This window comes from Syngnathus typhle, linkage group LG13 (assembly GCF_033458585.1).
Source record: "Syngnathus typhle isolate RoL2023-S1 ecotype Sweden linkage group LG13, RoL_Styp_1.0, whole genome shotgun sequence".
NCBI lineage: Eukaryota > Metazoa > Chordata > Actinopteri > Syngnathiformes > Syngnathidae > Syngnathus > Syngnathus typhle.
The window spans coordinates 8,994,766-9,012,850 of record NC_083750.1 but is presented as its reverse complement, the minus strand read 5'-3'; the positions used below and the strand labels follow the sequence as shown (position 1 = coordinate 9,012,850).

The following is an 18,085-nucleotide window of genomic DNA, read 5'->3' as shown; positions in this document are numbered from 1 at the left end:
AACTGCGTGATTAGCCAGCCAGCACCCTGCATCGTGACCATTTGTTGCTAAGGCGACGTCTATGCCCACTTTCGCCTAGCAACAGGCGCAGATGCGAAGGAAGGAAGGATGAATGAATGGAAAGAAGATGAGGAACGTGTTGGACATTATGTAGCGTCTTCCTGAACCAGCACACAGTCTGTTCTTTTGTCTTTTACGTTGTTCTTTTCTCGAGATTTTCTCCATCTTTTCATTTTGGCCCCCTTCCTTCCTGTACTTCATCCCTTTACTCCTTCCTTCCTTCCTTCCTTCCTTCCTTCCTTCCTTCCTTCCTTCCTTCCTTCCTTCCTTCCTTCCTTCCTTCCTTCCTTCCTTCCTTCCTTCCTTCCTTCCTTCCTTCCTTCCTTCCTTCCTTCCTTCCTTCCTTCCTTCCTTCCTTCCTTCCTTCCTTCCTTCCTTCCTTCCTTCCTTCCTTCCTTCCTTCCTTCCTTCCTTCCTTCCTTCCTTCCTTCCTTCCTTCCTTCCTTCCTTCCTTCCTTCCTTCCTGTTTGAAGATACGCGAGAGCGTCAGGATTCTTTTTTGACGACTAGTCTCCATCAGCCATTTTGCAAACGATCCGCCGTGGCCGGTGGGGATGCATGGCCTGTTGCCTAGCAACAGGCTGGCGCGGCCACGGCAGCATGGCGTAAGAAATGACGCTTGATGGCGGAAATGGAAATGTAGGACGCTGGTCTCCACGCTGGACGCTTAAAATATACATTACACACGTATTGTCATGACGTTTTATTATGTGACAGCGCATAGCAGGAGACGGTCGTCATGGCAACTGCCCTCCCTTTAATTTCAAATGGGCATTTCGCTACCTTGGCGCATGTCGGTTTTTTCCATCCGTGACTTTGATGCCCTCTGACCAGACCAGGGTGTAAATTCTGCGACATTCCTGAGTGGCACCGGACAGCGGTAAGTGTCTCTGTTGCTATGTTTGAATTCTTCTAACTAGTGATCTGCAGTAGCTGCAAGAAGTGAGTAATGGTCGTCTACTGACCTCTAGTGGAAGCTCAGGCGCACTGCACAAGACCGCGACGTCACCATGGAAACATCAAGATCCTGAAACAATTAAATGACACTCTTTTTCTTTCTTAATTTTTGCCTTGTCTGGTTTTCCTCTCCTTTCTTTCCTTTCTTTCAACATGCTACCCTTTCCTTCCTTCCTTCCTTCCTTCCTTCCTTCCTTCCTTCCTTCCTTCCTTCCTTCCTTCCTTCCTTCCTTCCTTCCTTCCTTCCTTCCTTCCTTCCTTCCTTCCTTCCTTCCTTCCTTCCTTCCTTCCTTCCTTCCTTCCTTCCTTCCTTCCTTCCTTCCTTCCTTCCTTCCTTCCTTCCATAAGGGACAGAACACAGCAGAAGGGACTGTTGTAAAAAATTAAACATTTTAATTGAGCAGTCGCATATAAAAGAAATAGAAAAAAGAAAGATGGACAGCGTCAAGGGAAGGAGGGAGTGTCAAAGTCTGGAGGGGTTCAAGGTCACATAAAAAGAGGAAGTGACAGATGACAGGAACGCCATCTGGATGCTCCGGAGAAAAGAAACGACGCACGCCAAGCGGGTCCCATCCCGACAACATTCTTGAGGTCTGGCCGATCCAACGGCCTCAGCGCCAACCCCCGTTGCATAATTACAGAAATTTTCGAACTGGAAAACTTTCCATGGGAATTGATGGGAAACAAGCAGAATTCTACTCAACAGTCCGGCTCATGTTTGCTCTTTGAGGAAGCTAACATGCTAATGTAGCTTTGGAATGTGTGAGGACGCCCGCTGCTACTTGCGCAAAAACGGTGACTACACCTCCAGCAGGAGGTCTCGCAACCTTCGCCTTTCTTGTTGTAGCCAAAACAACGTGAAAAGGATTCCACTTGTTACTTGTGTCTCTCGGTGCCAAAAATGCTAACTCCAAGAAGGGAAGGAGGAGCCTGCATTTGAGCCTTTCTTGTCATCTCCAAAAGAGGCGAGAGCCCGCATTTCAACCTGTCCCAAGCAAAACAATGTCAACACGATTAGCGACAACCGTGCTAACTACACATGGGAAGGCCGTGATGGGTGCTCAAACCTCCACCGTTGCGGTTATATGCAAAAACAAAAACAAATGTGGGTGCCTTGATTTGAGCCTCCAACTTTCTGGTCGTGTGACAAGGATTCCGCTCTTGACGTCTTTTTTTTTTTTTTTTTTTTGAAAGGGCGAAGACGCTAACCACGCCGCAGTTCAGATTCAAAGGCCCGACCTGAAAAGTGTGAGGCCACACCAGCCACGCTAGCCACTCGTCCGGCCGACTGGCCCGAGCGGGCAACCTGTCGTCCAAATTCCCAGGGAAAGTTTCCGGTTCGGAATCGAGGTTTTGGTTTTGCGCCGGGCCCCTGTCTCAGGATGCATCGGTCTTGTCGGGGGTGTCGGCGTGGTGGGTGGCGCCCCCGTCGTTGGCCAGCAGCGTCCTGCGGTTGTAGTGGTGATGGTGGTGCGCCTTCATGATGGCCGAGTTGTTGTTGTCGTTGAGGATCTGCTTCTGCTTCTGCCGGTTGAGCGACTGGACCAAGCCCAGCACCACGGCGGCCAGCGAGTACTGGCCCGTCATCTTACGCGGCTGCAGGATAAGCGGGTTGGGCAGTACTCGGCCCGACAGGAAGTGCGTGCGGATTTTGCCCTCCTGCTCGCTGATGCCTTTAACGTAGATCTCACCGCGGTACTCCAAGGCGAAGCCGCGCTCCCTGAGGACGGCCGAGGTCTCCTCAGGAACTTGGATCTTGCCGCTCACGCCCGTGCTGTCCATGCGGCTGGCCAGGTTCACCGTCTTGCCCCAGATGTCGTACTGCGGCTTCTTGGCGCCGATCACGCCCGCCACCACCGAGCCCTGCGCCATGCCTGCCCGTGGAAGACGGAGGAAGGAATCAAACATCATCAAGCACACACACAGGTCAGCGAGACGGACGGCGGCCAGCGGTACCTATTCGGAGTTCAAAGTTGTTGAAGGAGTGCTTGTTGATTTCTCGGATGCTTTCGTTAAGAGCGATGGCAAAGTCGGCCAGTGCGCACAGGTGACCCCATTTGTCTTCGCACTGCTGTCGACACACCGGCGCGACGCGCGTCAGCCGATCGCATTCGACACCAGCCGCCACAACATCACCGCGCTCACCTGCTTCTCGGGAGACAAGCCTGACACCGCCATGTATGTGCTGCCGATGGTTTTGATCTTCTCGATGTCCTGGAAGCGTTCCTCGCCCAGTAACTACACACATCAACACATTGCACACATCAACACGCGCACATGCACACGCACAACATTCCTCAACAACTAGCATCGACGTATGCGCACACACAAAAAGACGAACTACCTCATCGAAGTCTGCGATGATCTCGTTGAGCAGTCGCAGACACTCAACTCCCTGGTTGTTCATCTCCGTCTGCGAGTAGAAGTCGGCGAATCCTGGAATGGACGCGAACATCACGCCCACCGAGTCGTACGACTGGGAGTACAACTCCTGCGTGCACGCCAGCAACACGGCCAGAAAGAAATGCGGGAGGCCGTTAGAGTACAGTCAAGGCGCAGTTGCGCACTTTCGCCAGCGGAGGGCAGTGTTGTCAAGCAGAACACTTGTCTGCAAGCTTGCGAGCGGCCAGCCTCCCAACCTCGTTGTCGCGCTCCTTCTCCAGGAAGTGTCGGGCCACGTGGCTTGGCAGGATGTTCCTCAGCATGTTCTCGTTGTGCTCTCGCAGCTCCTTCATCTCGTTGATTTCTTCTTTGGCCTGGACGCGCCACAAGAAGTCCAGTCGCGCCGTGTACTCCAGCTGCTCCGCAAACACACGTAAACGGGTGAAGGTCAAAGACAGGCTCAAAAATGAAAAGAAAAATGAAGGGAAAAAATGCATGCAACTAAAGTAACACTTTCAAAATAAAATTAAAAAAACAAGAAAAAAAAAAAAGAAAAGAAAGAAAGCCAAGCCAAAGCCGTTTCCGTGACAACAACACGCGCCAAAGCCTCGGAAGAAGTCCTCTGCATGTTTCTAACCTGCTGTCCGTGGTAGAAGACGGCTAGGAGGAACATGGCCATGAGAAGTAGCGACGTCTCCTTGGTGCCCAGGAAGTTCCTAAAACCATCATTGTCATTAGCATCATTATTTTGCAGCAAGATCTTTTCTTTTGTGCCTTCCCGGGAGCGGGTCAAGCAGAGCGTTTCCACGGAAACCGCAGCCGCACTGAGCGGTTGCCAAGGTGAAGGTCAGCTCAGGCACGAGCCGCGGCCTGCGACATCCAACTAGCGAGCGTGACAAAGGGGAACACTTGTTCGCATATAAATCACTCGCTCATTTTCATCATGGCCCCTTTTGGCGCTTTGATGCGTGCCGCAAAGAGACTAGTTCACAAAGGCACAAATAGACACAAAAACCAGACCAAAACAAAACAATTGGTGTGTGCGCTCACGCCGCGTTTTGGTGGGTGGCATCGTAGCGGACAAAGAGCGCTGCGTAGAAGCCTTCGGTGAGCAGCGAGTAGACAGCCACCATCAGCAGCAGCACGGCCAGTTTGAGAAGCGAGTTGAGGCGCAGGAACACGGCGCACGTCACCATGGCCAGCACGCCGGTGAACACAAAGTACTGCACACACGAAGAGCACAACAACGACTTATGGCAGGATGGCGGCGTGGCATCATGGCGCGGCGGCGGGTGCGAGGGCACGCGTACCTCCGGGTAGAAGCAGATATCAGCCACGGCGTCGGAGCGGCCCAAGGTGTCGTTCCTGGAGGCCGACTCGTGTGGGTCGCACCACAGCTGCCGTGCGGACAAATGTCAGCCTGTGAGCGGGCCATCAGCGGGCGGCGCCCTTTGGAACGGCAACTCACCATGTTGATCATGGCCGCCAGGAAGTTGATGAGGATGGAGAGAAAGATGACCACGTTGCGTGCTGCGTACGTCTCGTTAATCCAACAGCAGGCCCGGCGCAGGACCAGCGGCAAACACTTGTAGTCCTCGGCCGTGGTGGCCAGGACCAGACACGAGTGCAGCAGGATCAGGACCGACAGCTGCACCGCCATCGGCACCATCCTGCGGCGGGTGGCCACGTCACATATGGAGGCGCTGGCGAGATCGCCGTCATTACGCAACTAAGTTGGCGACGAGCTCGGGGTTGCCGTGACTAAAGTAGTCACTGCGGCGCTCCACGAGGTCTGCTCTTTGCTGATATGGCGGCTAAAAATCATAGCTCACTTTGATACGAGCGGTGTGATCAACGATCCGTCGGTTGGCAAGACTCTGAAAACCGGAAACTCGCTTTGACAGAATTTGGCTGGGTTTCACAATATAGTGACAAAGTGTCATTGAGTAGCATTTTCATTTTCACATAGTGCGTGACTATCTGACTCAGTTTGAGCACGTAAGCTAGCTTAGCTAGCAGTCGGCTTTCACATGAGCAGTGCAACATTCCAGCTTGTGTTTCTTTTTTGGGGGGGGGGGGGTCAATGTGGACGAGGTCTTTCACCTGGCAGAGGGCAGCAGACTTTGTATGGTGGTGATGAAGAGGAGCACGATGAAGGCGCAAACCAGGTTGGACTTGAAAACTTCATCCCTCATCTGCGAGTACTTGAGCAGCAAGGGAGAAAAAAAGGGAGCGATACAAGATGTTGAGCGTGAGACGGGAAACGCACTCGGGCACCCTGGAACAACAACGTAACACATCAAACATACTAGCATGCCACATTTCAAACGGCACAAACCTTGACAGAGAGAAAGAGAGAGAGAGAAAGAGATGGGAAAGAGAGATGGGAGAGAGAGAGAGACAGGAGAGAGAGAGAGACAGGAGCGACAGGTGGGGTTGTCAGGCTCGCTGCTAGCTGCTAACGGTTGGCCACTAGCTGTCGGCCGCTAGTTGTTAGCCAATCCCGCCGGGTGCTAATGATCACAACTCGGCTGCTAAGTTAAACCTGATAAGAGAATGAGTTCTCACTGTTAAACCAGGATATCGGAAATAGATTTGATTTAGTCAGTAAATTCGTAGCTATGTTTGATATGTTGAGTCAATTAGCAGCTCTGTTCCATATGGCGCGTAAATGAGCAGGCTAGCTACGCCACAGTCGATACACGAGCAGATAGTTTGGATATACAGGGGGTCCTCGGTTTACGATGTTCTTATGTATGCAAAATTAGAAGGGAAAAGGACATTTTGTGTAATTTGGCATTGTCGTGCGTGTTTTTTGCAAGGAGGGAGGGAAACGCCCAAAAGGAAGAAAAAGACTGAAAGAAGAGGAAAAATACAAAGCAAAGACGGCGAAGACGCGGGCGCCGTCTCCGAGGCCCGGTCTGGCTACCTTGCGTTCCAGGCCGGAGTCTTTAAACATCAGCGAGAACGCTTTGATATGCTCTCTCCTCAACTTATCGCCACTCCGCAAGTCGATGGCGCTCTCTATTCGCTCGTTAATTTCCTCAGGACCGGAGTGGACATGCAAAGCTTGTGCGAGATGGTTTGGAAGCAGATTTATCGAATTTCTCGTTAGGGCGGCCAGAGTCTAGGGGGGAAAGCACATGCACATACAATGAACGGGATGTGGTTGCCGTTGCCACTGCGGCTGCAGCTGCGGCTGCGGCCCCTCCTTCTTACCTCCCCACTCATATCGGCATAAACACCAAAAAAGAAAGAGACAAACAAGAGAAGAAGGAAGAGCAAAATGCAACGTGTCGTTCGGATTTCCATTCCAGACGTGCACAAAAAACGAAACAAAAGGTCTCACTGCCACAGAATAGCAAACGAAACCACAGTGGTGGCTTGAGATACAAGGTTGGGTGAGAACGCTTGTATCTCAGATCATCTCTTCCAATGGAAATGAATGGAAATGCCTTTAATCCGTTCCAGCCCAACCATGACAATAAACAAGAAACATTTACATACGTATGGCACAAAATGCGTGAGTGAAGATGTGCGAGCGGCCACGCCGGCTCTCCAAGCAGAGTGCCCCTTCAAGCGCAGACGTGCACTCCAAACGGAGAAGTGCTCTTCACGCCTAGTTGACATGGAAGAACGAGCCTCTCGTGCTATTTTTAAGCGTGCCTCAAGAAAGTGCATTTTACGCGCGGAAACAAACAGGCGGGCCGTCACGTGCGAGGCGCCGCCGTAATAGCCAACCCCAAAGTGATGAATCAAGCATCCGACGCTTTGGGTCGCGCTAAGGTCGGTTGGCGAGAGAGTGGCTACAGCAGGAAACGAGCGAGTGGCGCCTAAGCGACAACATGAAAGACGCTTCAGAAGCCCCGCGAGGATCCTTTCATATGCACGCGCAGCCGTGCTGGGAAAGAAGGGAGGCTTTTTCAAGAAATCACCACATCAAACGGCTGTGAAGGAGCCGCAACGGCTCACCGCAGGTCACCAGGCTCAATGCTTCCCATGGCAAGGAAATACCATTCTGCTCTTGGCGCCCTCGAAGCTCGTCAGCATCGCACCCTGCATGCGAAGGATGTTTTGGAGAATATACGAGGTGTGGAGCTGTTTTCCCAAAACGTTTACACGCACAGCACAGCACAGCAGGCGTTGCCGCGGCGAGAAAAACCTTCCCACATTCATGACCATGGCAACCGTGTCCTTGCAGCACAGGTGAGACGTAAAGAAAGCATGCCGACGGGAGGCCAGGCGGGCGCACTCACGTTCTGCTTGCCCACGATGTTGTCGAAGGGCAGCTCGGGGCTCCAGGACGCCTCGTTGAAGGTGGCGGAGCTGGCGCGACGGTCGGTGCCGCCGCCGCCGCCGCCGCCTCCGGCTTCCTTCATAATGTCCTCGGGGAGGGCCAGCAGGCTGTCTTCGGGTTGCTTGATGAGGTACGTCTCGATGTTGTGCCGGCGCAGGAAGTCGTTGCGGTCCTTGCCGTGGCCTGCCTCCACCTCGTAGTCGCCGTTCAGGCAGTCCAGTGCCGCTTTGGAGATGTGGATGCGCCTGCGGGCGGGGGAGGACGGATGTGTAGCAAGTACGGACGTGCGGTGGACGTGCAGCGGCCGTGCGGCGGCCGTGCGGCGGCCGTGCGGCGGCCGTCCAGCGTCCTCACCCCGGGATGCCTCCGGACTCCAGCTTGTTAGCGATGTCAACGTCCCACGACCAGACGTCAAACTGCCACTTCCTGAGGCCCAGCACGCCGCACAGGACTGAGCCCGAGTGGATCCCGATGCGCATGTCGATGTCGTGCTTGGTGCGTGAGCGCACGTATCTGACAAGGAGCCGTCGACGCACAAAACAAAAACACCTGGACTCAGACAAACCCACATTGTGCACGCGTAGGACGACCTCCCGCCCATTTGGTCATGGTTCTTCACATAGTTTGCTGTTCACCGACTTATGCGGACAACAAGAACCCCCGGAGGCGCTCACCTGATGGTTTTGATCATGCTGAGGCCCATCTCGACGCAGCAGTGGGCATGGTCCTGCCGCGGCTCAGGAAGGCCCGACACGCAGTAGTAACAGTCTCCCAGGATCTTGATTCGCAGGCAGTGATGTTCCTGCAAGCACATCCCGACCTCCTCAGCCTTCGCCGCAGGCAACGTGGCGGCCACACGCGCGAGCGCTGTGCTCACATGCGCCAGGCGGTCAAAGCGTGCGAAAAGCTCATTCAACATCCGCACAAGCTCCTGAGCCGACAGCGTGGTGGAAAGATTTGTGAATCCTTTGACGTCTGCGAAAAGAATGCTGGATAAAACACGGAAACGTCACTTTGCGGGTTGGCCTTGGACACAGCTTGGACTTTCCACATCAACGACAAGACAAGCGGTGACCCACAATGTTCGTTAAGGGCCCGTCTCACTGGCCCGTAGACCTGAAGGCGACCCGAAGGCTACCCAAAGGTGACCTGAGGCGACCTGAAGGTGACCTGAGGCGACCTCCCCGGCAACGCAGGCAGCTTCCAGAGACCGGCATTTTCGCCATCAGGTTGCCACGATAAATTTGAACCTTTTGAAGACTTTTTCCAAGTTTCCAAAAGGTCTCTTGGATGTCAACGAGTCTCTGTAAATTGGGGGGGGGGGGGGTCTCCCCAAGTTTCCAGGGACATCTTCGAGACTTGCCAAATAAGACAGAGGAGAAATTGCAAAGAAATCTCTGTCACAAGACTGTGTGACTTTTTCAAGTGTCCAGCAGGTCTCTAAGACAACATTGTCGCATTCACCTTGAGGTTGCCGCCACAGTTCTATGACTTCTGTGCAATGACTTCACGCCGACTAGTTGTCTTGCTCATAATATTTTAGTCGCCTGATGTCTCCGCCGGTGACACGGACCCTTTGGACCCGTTGACGCCCACTGAGTCTGACCTGACGTTCTCGTAGCGGTGGATGTAGATCCGATGGAACTGATGTTGAAGGTGCTCGTCCTCCTCGTTGGTCATGTCGTTGATCATTTCCAGAACCACAAAGCGAGGTAGGACGGACAGAACCAGACGCTCCTGGGGAGGCAAAGGCCACATTTGTCAGGGAGCGACTTCTCAAAGATGCCAGAACACAGACACCATTGTTCACCAAAGTCCATTTTGTGGCCGTTGTTTTGAGATCTGAATTCACAGAACTGTTGGGTTCAGTTGATGAACATATTCGATTCTGAACTTTTAAGTCCAGTCAATGACCAAGTTGGATGGAAATATCATCAATTTCATGACCACCCTGTGTTTGAACTTTTGAGACTGGTTTATCTGAAAGCAGATGTGAATTTCTAAACCCACCATAGGAAGGATCTCGATCCGAGTTTTCAAGTGTGCAGCCACCACAACATTGGATCTGGAGCTCATTTTGAGGACCAGGACAATGAAAGTGGAATGACTTTATCTCCTCTGCACACAATGATAGAGCCACGCCCCCTCTTTCCATCTCAGCCGTGGCCCCGAGGCTTGCTGGAAACAAGATGCCAGAAAAGCTTTCCACTCTTCACCCAGCCTGCACTCGATGGCGTAAACAAACACCACTTGCTCGGCCAACGCGCGACAGCAGATCGATGCGGCGGGCCGCCTTTGCCTCCCTCCCGTCAGCGGGCTCATTCGTCGCAAATGCCGTCAACACACATCCGTCAATCACTACAAAGTGTCGCATTACATCAGACAATGTGGAGGTCTCGGTGTATATCTGTAGATAAGCTCTAACCTGTCTCTGATTCTCCGTCTCCAGACGCAGCCTGGCCTCGATGCAGCGTCGCGTTTCCAGGAAGGCCTGTCGCTGGGCGCGGTCCGACAGGTAGCTGATGAAGATCCCGGCCGTGTTCATACACATGAACAGAACCGTCTGGGCCGCCACCTGCCAACAACAAAATAGCTCAGTACGCTCGACCTCACTGCGATTGAACGTTGGAACGTACATGACACCCCATCCCGCTTTTGGCTTTTTTTGCGGCTGACCAAATGTTTACTTTGACCTTTCAGCACCATTTAGAGTCTTTACGTTGTTTGTTCAACACGCTGGCCAGCGGGTCACATGACACACGGCCTGCCCCCGCTCCACTCTTTGAGGGCAGAGATGATGTAACGCAACGCAAACAGCCACTGTCGCAAACACGTACACGCTCCCGAGGGTAATTAGCACGGTAGACAAGTGTGGGCAGGCCTTTCTCTCATTTTGATGCCAAAGGTCGACCAGGACGCCTATGTTGGCCCACAAGAGACACACGGCAGGTACACACACCACCTGCCCCCCGACCGACTCATCTGGAAAGTTGTCTGATGCCAACGCCTCAAATTCTTGTTCAAGCATCAAGTCGGAAAGGCGCGAGGGGGAAAAAGTCAACCGAGTCCTCCACAAAACAGATCACGCAACATTTTGGCTCTGATGATATGAAATCGTCAAGGTTAGGCTACGGAGCTATTTTCAAATGAGCTTTTTCGTCCTCTGAAATGCACCAGCGCTCCAACACTCGCGTTCCAAATGGAGAATGGCGGAACTGCACGTCGGGTTCACTTCAAATCTTCAAGCGTTTGTCTCACTTGTGCCTTTTAAGAGCTTTGACACTTGAGCTGCGTATCGGCAATTGGCTGAGTTGCAGTCTGGAGTCTTTCTTTCACGCTCGCACGCCGTGTGGGAGGATGAGAGGCGTCAGAACGGGCTCTGGGGCTGCAAGATGGCCGCACGCACGCTCGCACACACACACGCGCACCCATTATGGCATGGCACTGTGTTATTGCCAATCTTTCCCAGGAGGCCATCAGCACTGATTCAATTTCTCGGCTGCGGCTCGAGAGGTCCAGATACCCGAGGCCAAGGCGCGCATGCACGCAAATTAAAAAGCTGCCACGTTTTGTTCTGGAAGATGCCAAAGCTTCGTAACGAGAAGAGAAGAAGTTCGCAAGGGCACGTCGCACATGTCGGCACATGCCTACATTTTATTTATAGTTTCATTTTTTCCATGGCAATAATTGTGGACTGTTTTTACGGCCTGAGCAATATTTGGATTTGTTTTTTAAAGTTTATGCCAATTCGGCAAGTAAATGTGAGCAGAAAATAAGCATTTGAATATGCAGGGACAAGATGTTGGCACAACTTGACAATGGAAGGAGAGAGCGAGCAGAAATCAGCTCACTAAGCCCCTCGCTGTATTTTCTTTCTTACTGTGTGTTTTCATCAAACATCATCAGGATGATCCAGACTGACCCGGACCACATCACCATGGCAACAGCGCACACACGGGGGCTCCTCAGACATCAGAGCCGCAGACACGCAACACGGCTCCCATTCTGCCGTCATCCACAACGGTCACTTTAAAGGCCCGATGAGGTGGCGCAATCGCGAGGCACTCTTTGCGGATGATAAAGAATGCATGCCTTTTTGAGATTCTTAAAAAATGTGTCACGAGCTGACAGGTGCCACTTGTGAATGTGGCAAAGCGGGGACATGCAGCACTTTGGTCGCCACGCGCAGTGGCGGCAGGCGACGCCCACGCAGACAAGCTGGCGGCAATGAGGAGGCAAATCGACCGCTTGCCCAATATGTTGCCCGACAGATGGACGCTTTGGGATTGGAACACGAGACGCGACGTTCCTATCGTTTTTGCTGGACTACGACTGGGTAATTTTGTCCTCGTTTTTCACTACTTCCAGTTCAAGTACCGATAAAAATTTGGCCTGCTTTTAATGGTTGCGCACCTGCCCTTCCCTTCCCTTGCCTGACCTACTCCAGCAGGAGCGATGTAAACATGTTAGCTGGCGGCTCGCCGCGAGAATCCCCGAGGAGACGGCAGCCGGCGGGAGAAGAGCAATCGTGAAATGTAATCACTGACGGACTCGCGTCCCCGGAGACGACGCGGCGCACCGCTCCAAAGCAGGAATAGAAAAACGTCAGACAAGACGAGCCGCTAATGGATTCGATTGGGTGCCTTTCAGCGGTTTTATAGGAGGGAAGGACAGCCCCCCCCCCCCCCAAAAGACGATTAACTCCTCGATTGCCGGCCATTTTCAGCATTTGGACGGATCTCAGCACATTGTGTATAGCGACAATATCAAACCTCTTGCACTTTGGACGAGATTCTCGTTTTGGGCTTTCCACAGGACTCACAGAGCGCTTATTGGGCTTAAAATGCAGACTCAGAAAAGTTCTTAGGAAGCAGCTGTGGCTGATCCGGGATCAGATCAGAAAGCGTCGCAATTCAAACGGGAGCGAGGCACTGAGCCGTAATTCAGGATTATCTTTGGTGCACTCGTGAGGTGAACAACTTTGAAGAGGTGCCTGCCTGCCTTTTCATGCCGAAACCCGCCATCACCTCTTTGGACCCAAAAGCTCCTTAGCCTGCACAATTCGGGCCTGAATCGCTGTCACACACAGTCCGGACACAAATGCTTTGCTGCAAAGCGCGGCAATTTAGCATGCTAGCATGCGGTCCGGGTAGATGCGAGCCTTCCGAAGGCCTTTGGTGGGCCTTAGGTGGGCGACGACCTGCTGTTTTGCCGCATTTCAAAGAGATAAGCGTAATCCCGTCCGTAATCTCATTAAATGCTGACCCGAACGGGCGCTATGAATAGATTACTTGAGGGAGATAATCCCAACTGAAATCACGCTCAAAGTGGAGGATGAACACAAATCAAGACGGAAGCTTCCTGTGCGCCGTCGCCAGCGGGGGGCGCCCATGCCAGCCGCATGCGCATGCATCTTGTTCGCCGAGTCTCGTGGCTCCAAGGAAGCCATCGACGGTCAGGCCGTGCCATGACGCAAGCCTCGTTAAGGGATGCCAAAAGAGCGCTTTTCCAAACGCCTCGGAACATTTGCGCCAAAATTATCCGGCGAGACGCAGACGCTAGCAACCGCTGACGCCGCAGTGCTGCCTAATTAAAAAGGCGGCAGGGAGTGCGTTTTGGGAGTGACAGTTCGCCAAAATTAATCTCAAATCGGCACTGTTTTCAAAATGTAAGAAATGGATTTTTCGAAGGAAGGAGCCAAAGACAATGAAGGCTGTTCCGCTGGCTTTTTTGGGGGCTTTAATGGCTTGTCCCCACGGCATCTTTTGACACAAACGGGAAGCGACTAGACGGAGAATTTGCAATCAATTCAGGAGCATTAGCATGAATTAATCAACGTAATAATGGAAGGTTGGGGGAGAGGCGGATTATTTCTCTGCGTCGTGTCCTGATTGTGGTGAATCGCTAACAGCTTTTTTTTTTTGCAGCCATTTTTAGACGCGGCCGCGAGGTCACGGCGTGCGCTAAAAGCTTCATGAAACATTTAGCGCGGCCGAGTGCACGTCTGTTTACGGGGAGGCGGCGCCGGATTCCCGGCGACCGATCCTTCGTGCCGGGCTAGCGAGGTCAAATATCAGCACGGTGTCGCACTACATGACGGCAACATGAGCGCTTTTGTGTGCACGCAGTTAGAAATACAGCGGCGCACTGGGGCACGCCCACATGAGCCTTTGCCCCCAAATTCAATTTCTTTCAATTTTCCTATTAGAGAAAAACACAAAAGACAATAACAGTAAACCGTCCATGTTCTCTAAGGTCAGCTTCTGACTCATGAAAACAAAGAGGTTCTCTTTTGCGTTTCATTAAACGCACAAATCGGCGCAACCGTGGAGGCAAATGTTTGTCCGTGTTAACTGCAATGTAATTTTCTGTGTTCCAAGTAGAAGCATGAGAGGGTTTGCTAAATGGGAGCAAGTTGGGGTCGTGTCACTATGCTTTTCTATGAGGCATCATTGCAAATGTGAAAGGAAAAAAAGGGTCACCGGTCGTTTGCGGCTCATGATGCGCCCCACAAAGTCATCTTACCACGTTGGCACTCCTATAAAAAAAAAAAAAAGAGAACGCTTCTTTGCGACGCTCGCCTGATGTAACCCCCTCTTCCCTCGCCTCATCATTTTCCCCTTTTATCTCCACGCCACAGCCACCGCTTCAGGTAAGCCGAGTTTGACCTTGAAAAAAAAAAGACGCTGCGGCGGCTAATGGCGCGGCTTGCTCGGGGTTTGTGTGGGAATGCGCGTGGTTGTATGCGAGAGAGTGATATGCACCGCTATTGACTTTCTAATTGCTGCCACTTCACTCAGAAGCCCTCCAAGACACCCCCCCGCATTGTGTATTTTGAAAGCACTGCTCTCCACGACCGCTAATTGCAAGCAAGAGTCGCACACCTTGCGTGCAATGCCACAATGGGCCACAACTAGGCAGGTGGCAGCACCGAGCTCAATGGGAACATGCTTTGAATACGCTCAAAATGAGTTTGGCTAGAAGCCCTGAATAAGCCAAACATCTACAATGACGTCACTTAGCCCGTCAAAGACTTTTGCTATTTTATGTTGGCGTCAAACACAGCCGTATCACATGACAACAACGACTAAACAGCATGAAGCACGCACGCCTGGCCTCTCATTTCGGAATGGCGCCAGTGACTCCTCTTTCAAAAGTGATGTTATACAAGTCCAGAAGCACCGTAAAATACTACCTTATAAAAAAGCACCCCTTGAAATGTGGCAAAAATGTGCAAAAACAGCTCAGACCGAATTGAAACCATCTTGCAGCCCAGAATGTTTGCGATCCCGAAAGCTTCCCTCGGGATAAAAAGTGGCTCGACGCAATTTTGCTACCTTGTGACGCAAATTGAATCTAATCTAAGAAAAGAAAAAAAGTGCCCATGAATAACGAGCGATTATCAAAGCGTAATCTCAACAGCTTGAAGGTGGGGGCGCTTCCGGCTTCTTATTGTTTCCAGAGAATATCAGAGCGTGGCTGCTTTGAAGAAAAAAAGAACAGGCCGGGGACAGGCGCTCGAGACGACGTATGCCTAACGCTCGGGAAGCTTCAACTGCATGGAGATGGAACGTCCAGCCACCTAAAGCTGACGTGACATTTGGTATCAAATTTGTCTTTGAAGGAAACATGGAAATGGGCAGAAAGGGCTCCAAATGTCCAATTCCAAGCAAATGACTTGATGTATTTGTTTTTATTTTTCAAAACATTCAAAGGACTCAAATGAACCGGCCGCTTGGATTTCAAAACCGGCAGGTACATCTGTCTCCCGCCTTTCTGCCGACCTCTGAGCAACCTCGTCACGAGATTAACGCTGGCGACTGTGAAGACGCTCAGCTGATCTGACCCCTGACCTTTGATGCGGTCATCCTGAACCCAACAAAAGCAAGTTGACTTGGCACAAGGGAGGGAACAAGCCACCTCAAGCATACAAGCCAAATGGTGCAGAGCGAGGACCCACTTGGTTGTCGGAGAGCGGCGCTTCTCGGGATAGCAGCAGCCTGACGAGAAGGTGCAGGGCGGACGCAGAGAGCCCGGCCAGGATGGCCCAGGCCAGGGGCAGCGGCAGCATGCCATAGGTGGCGAAGAGCGCAAAGAGCACGTAGCCCACGCCGTCGCCCAGCAGGCCGTAGCCCAGGCCGGCGGCCAAGATCTGCGTGGCCATGGCCACCCAGGTGACGGCGCCGCTGTACTGCAGGTAGCCATGAGAGGTGGCGTCCTTGCGCACGGCCACCAGGGTGCAGACCACCACCTCCACGCCAGCAAAAAATCCCAGCAGCGCCCCCTTGACTGGGTCCACGGGCACTGAGGCCAGGGCCAGGTGCAGCGCCAGTAGCGTCAGCTTGGTCACCACGTCCAGGATGTTCATGACCACCAGCGACTTGCGCCGCTGGCCCAGGAAGTAGCGCTGGTACAGGCGCTCCAGGTCGCGCGACTTGAAGGCGTTGCGCAGCGTGGGGAAGATCACGCCGCGATACGTGTAGCCCCAGTTGAGGAAGAAGTCCGAGTTGGTGGGCACGCAGTCCATCTGCAGGAAGCCCAGGTCGCTGCTGGCCCGCTCGGGGAACACCTTGGTGCCGCCGTTGTTGTGCTGGCGCTCGCCCGCGGCTGAGCCCGCAGCCGAACCCGAGCCGCCCAGCGAGCCGCCCAGCGAGGTCCTGCCGGCCGACTGCCTGCGCGTCTCCGGCCGCTCAGGCTCGCCAGCGCCGCCCTGCTCGTGGATGAAACGCTGCTCGGTGATGTGGCGGACCGCGTTCTGCCACAGCAACCGCTTGCCGCCGACGCTCAGCGTGCGGTTGGCGGTGTACGGCTCTTCGCTGGCGCTCGAACAGCGGACCTCGGACAGCTCCATGCCAGCGCGTGGGCCAGTTACCTCAGCGCCTCGGCGGGGAACACGTCCTGGGATGCGCAAGGAACCGGGGGTGCGGGGCTGCGAGGAGGAGGAGGAGGCTGCTGCTGCTGCAGCTGCTGCTGGCGATGGCAGTGCGAGGCGGCTGCAGCGTCGCGGGGGGAGCTCGTCATCATCCTCATCCTCGACTCAGAAAACCGCGCAAGGGCGACAAACGTGGATTAGGCACGCGGATTAGCTCCGCGCGCGGACGCATCCGTGCGGCGCCTGGAAAACGCACAGCTGGAGCTTCGCTCAAAACATCCACACTCGTTTGTCTTCACTTCTCCCGGATTTGTTGGCGTCTTGATGGCTGCACGCCACTGACTGACGCTGGAGGGCGAGTGAGCGGAAAGCCTTCCTCCTCCTTGTCTTCGGTCCACGCAGTAGGCATACGACACAACACCTGCTTGCTTTAGCGGGGGGAGGATCCAGCTCGACTCTCTTTTCTGCTTCCACCAAAGGCTGATCAAAACACACCTCCGTCCTTCTTCCTCTCTTCTCAAGTGAGGTCGGCGTGTGACGTCAGAGATGTCGCTGTCCACGCAGCACCCTCCATTTGGCATGATTAACATTTGAAATAGCGTGCATGCACACACAAAACGTGTGCTTTGAAGGATCTTGCTGTTTGACCTTGAGGACCAGTTTGTCAAATCGTCATCGATAACATTCAGCTTTCCGCTAAATTTCCAAGGTGCAATTTCAATTGTGAAAATTAGGGACGGATTATTTTTGGCCACTCAAATGTGTCCGAAACTTCCATTCATCCATTTTCTGTATGGATTTCTAAAACACTTTTGACATCAAAATGGTTATTGTGTGTTTTTTTTTTTAAGAGGTGTCAAAAATAATTGATGAGTCGACAACAAATCGATTATCAAATTTATCACCTTGTATTGTAATAATCAAGAGCCGTTTGGAGCACAGGAGTCAAACTCAAGGCCTGGGAGCCAGATACGGCCCGCCACATCATCTTATGTGGCCCGCAAAGACAAATTGCGCATTGAATTCATGTCTCATTACGAAAATTGCAAATCATCTTCATTTTTAAAAAACATATTTCTAAAATATTTGAACAGTTTATACTAGTCTCTGATTTGAAAACAAGTTATTCATCAGTTTGTTTTGAAGCTTATCCTGAATATAATATGAGGCATTATGTATATACATTTATTTGGGTTGACAGTCATAATGACCAACTGAAGGAAATTATGACCACAATGCAGCCCGTGACAAAAATTAGTTTGACACCGCTGGTTTAGAGCCATTTAAAATGAAAGATTGCTCAAATCTTTTCATCTCAAAAGTTCATTCTTTATGAAAGTCGACAGTCCAAATGGCTCTCTGAGTATTTCGAAGTCTCATCATAACAAATGTCTGGCCCACTTTTTCTCCTTGGCAGAGCAAAATGGGGCCAAGGCCTGTCAGCGATGAGAGAAGGAGCGACGATTCTCTCATATACCTTGAGGAGCCCCCGCCCCCACTTTGACTCACACATGCCC

General features: G+C 52.5%; 1 protein-coding gene across 1 annotated transcript; it reads right to left on the bottom strand.

The window, feature by feature from the left end:
* Nucleotides 1-1,426: 1,426 nt before the first annotated feature.
* adcy8 (adenylate cyclase 8 (brain)) lies at nucleotides 1,427-16,547 on the bottom strand. The gene is made up of 18 exons (XM_061296203.1): nucleotides 15,657-16,547; nucleotides 10,122-10,271; nucleotides 9,303-9,433; nucleotides 8,574-8,685; nucleotides 8,371-8,498; nucleotides 8,051-8,209; nucleotides 7,656-7,941; nucleotides 6,329-6,526; nucleotides 5,503-5,603; nucleotides 4,868-5,069; nucleotides 4,710-4,796; nucleotides 4,450-4,622; nucleotides 4,037-4,115; nucleotides 3,657-3,815; nucleotides 3,362-3,508; nucleotides 3,163-3,255; nucleotides 2,974-3,088; nucleotides 1,427-2,891 (listed from the first exon to the last, which is right to left on the bottom strand). Exons 1-18 carry the CDS (start codon nucleotides 16,545-16,547, stop codon nucleotides 2,395-2,397), a joined length of 3,708 nt encoding a protein of 1,235 aa, XP_061152187.1. The 3' UTR covers nucleotides 1,427-2,394.
* Between the last annotated feature and the right edge of the window lie 1,538 nt (nucleotides 16,548-18,085).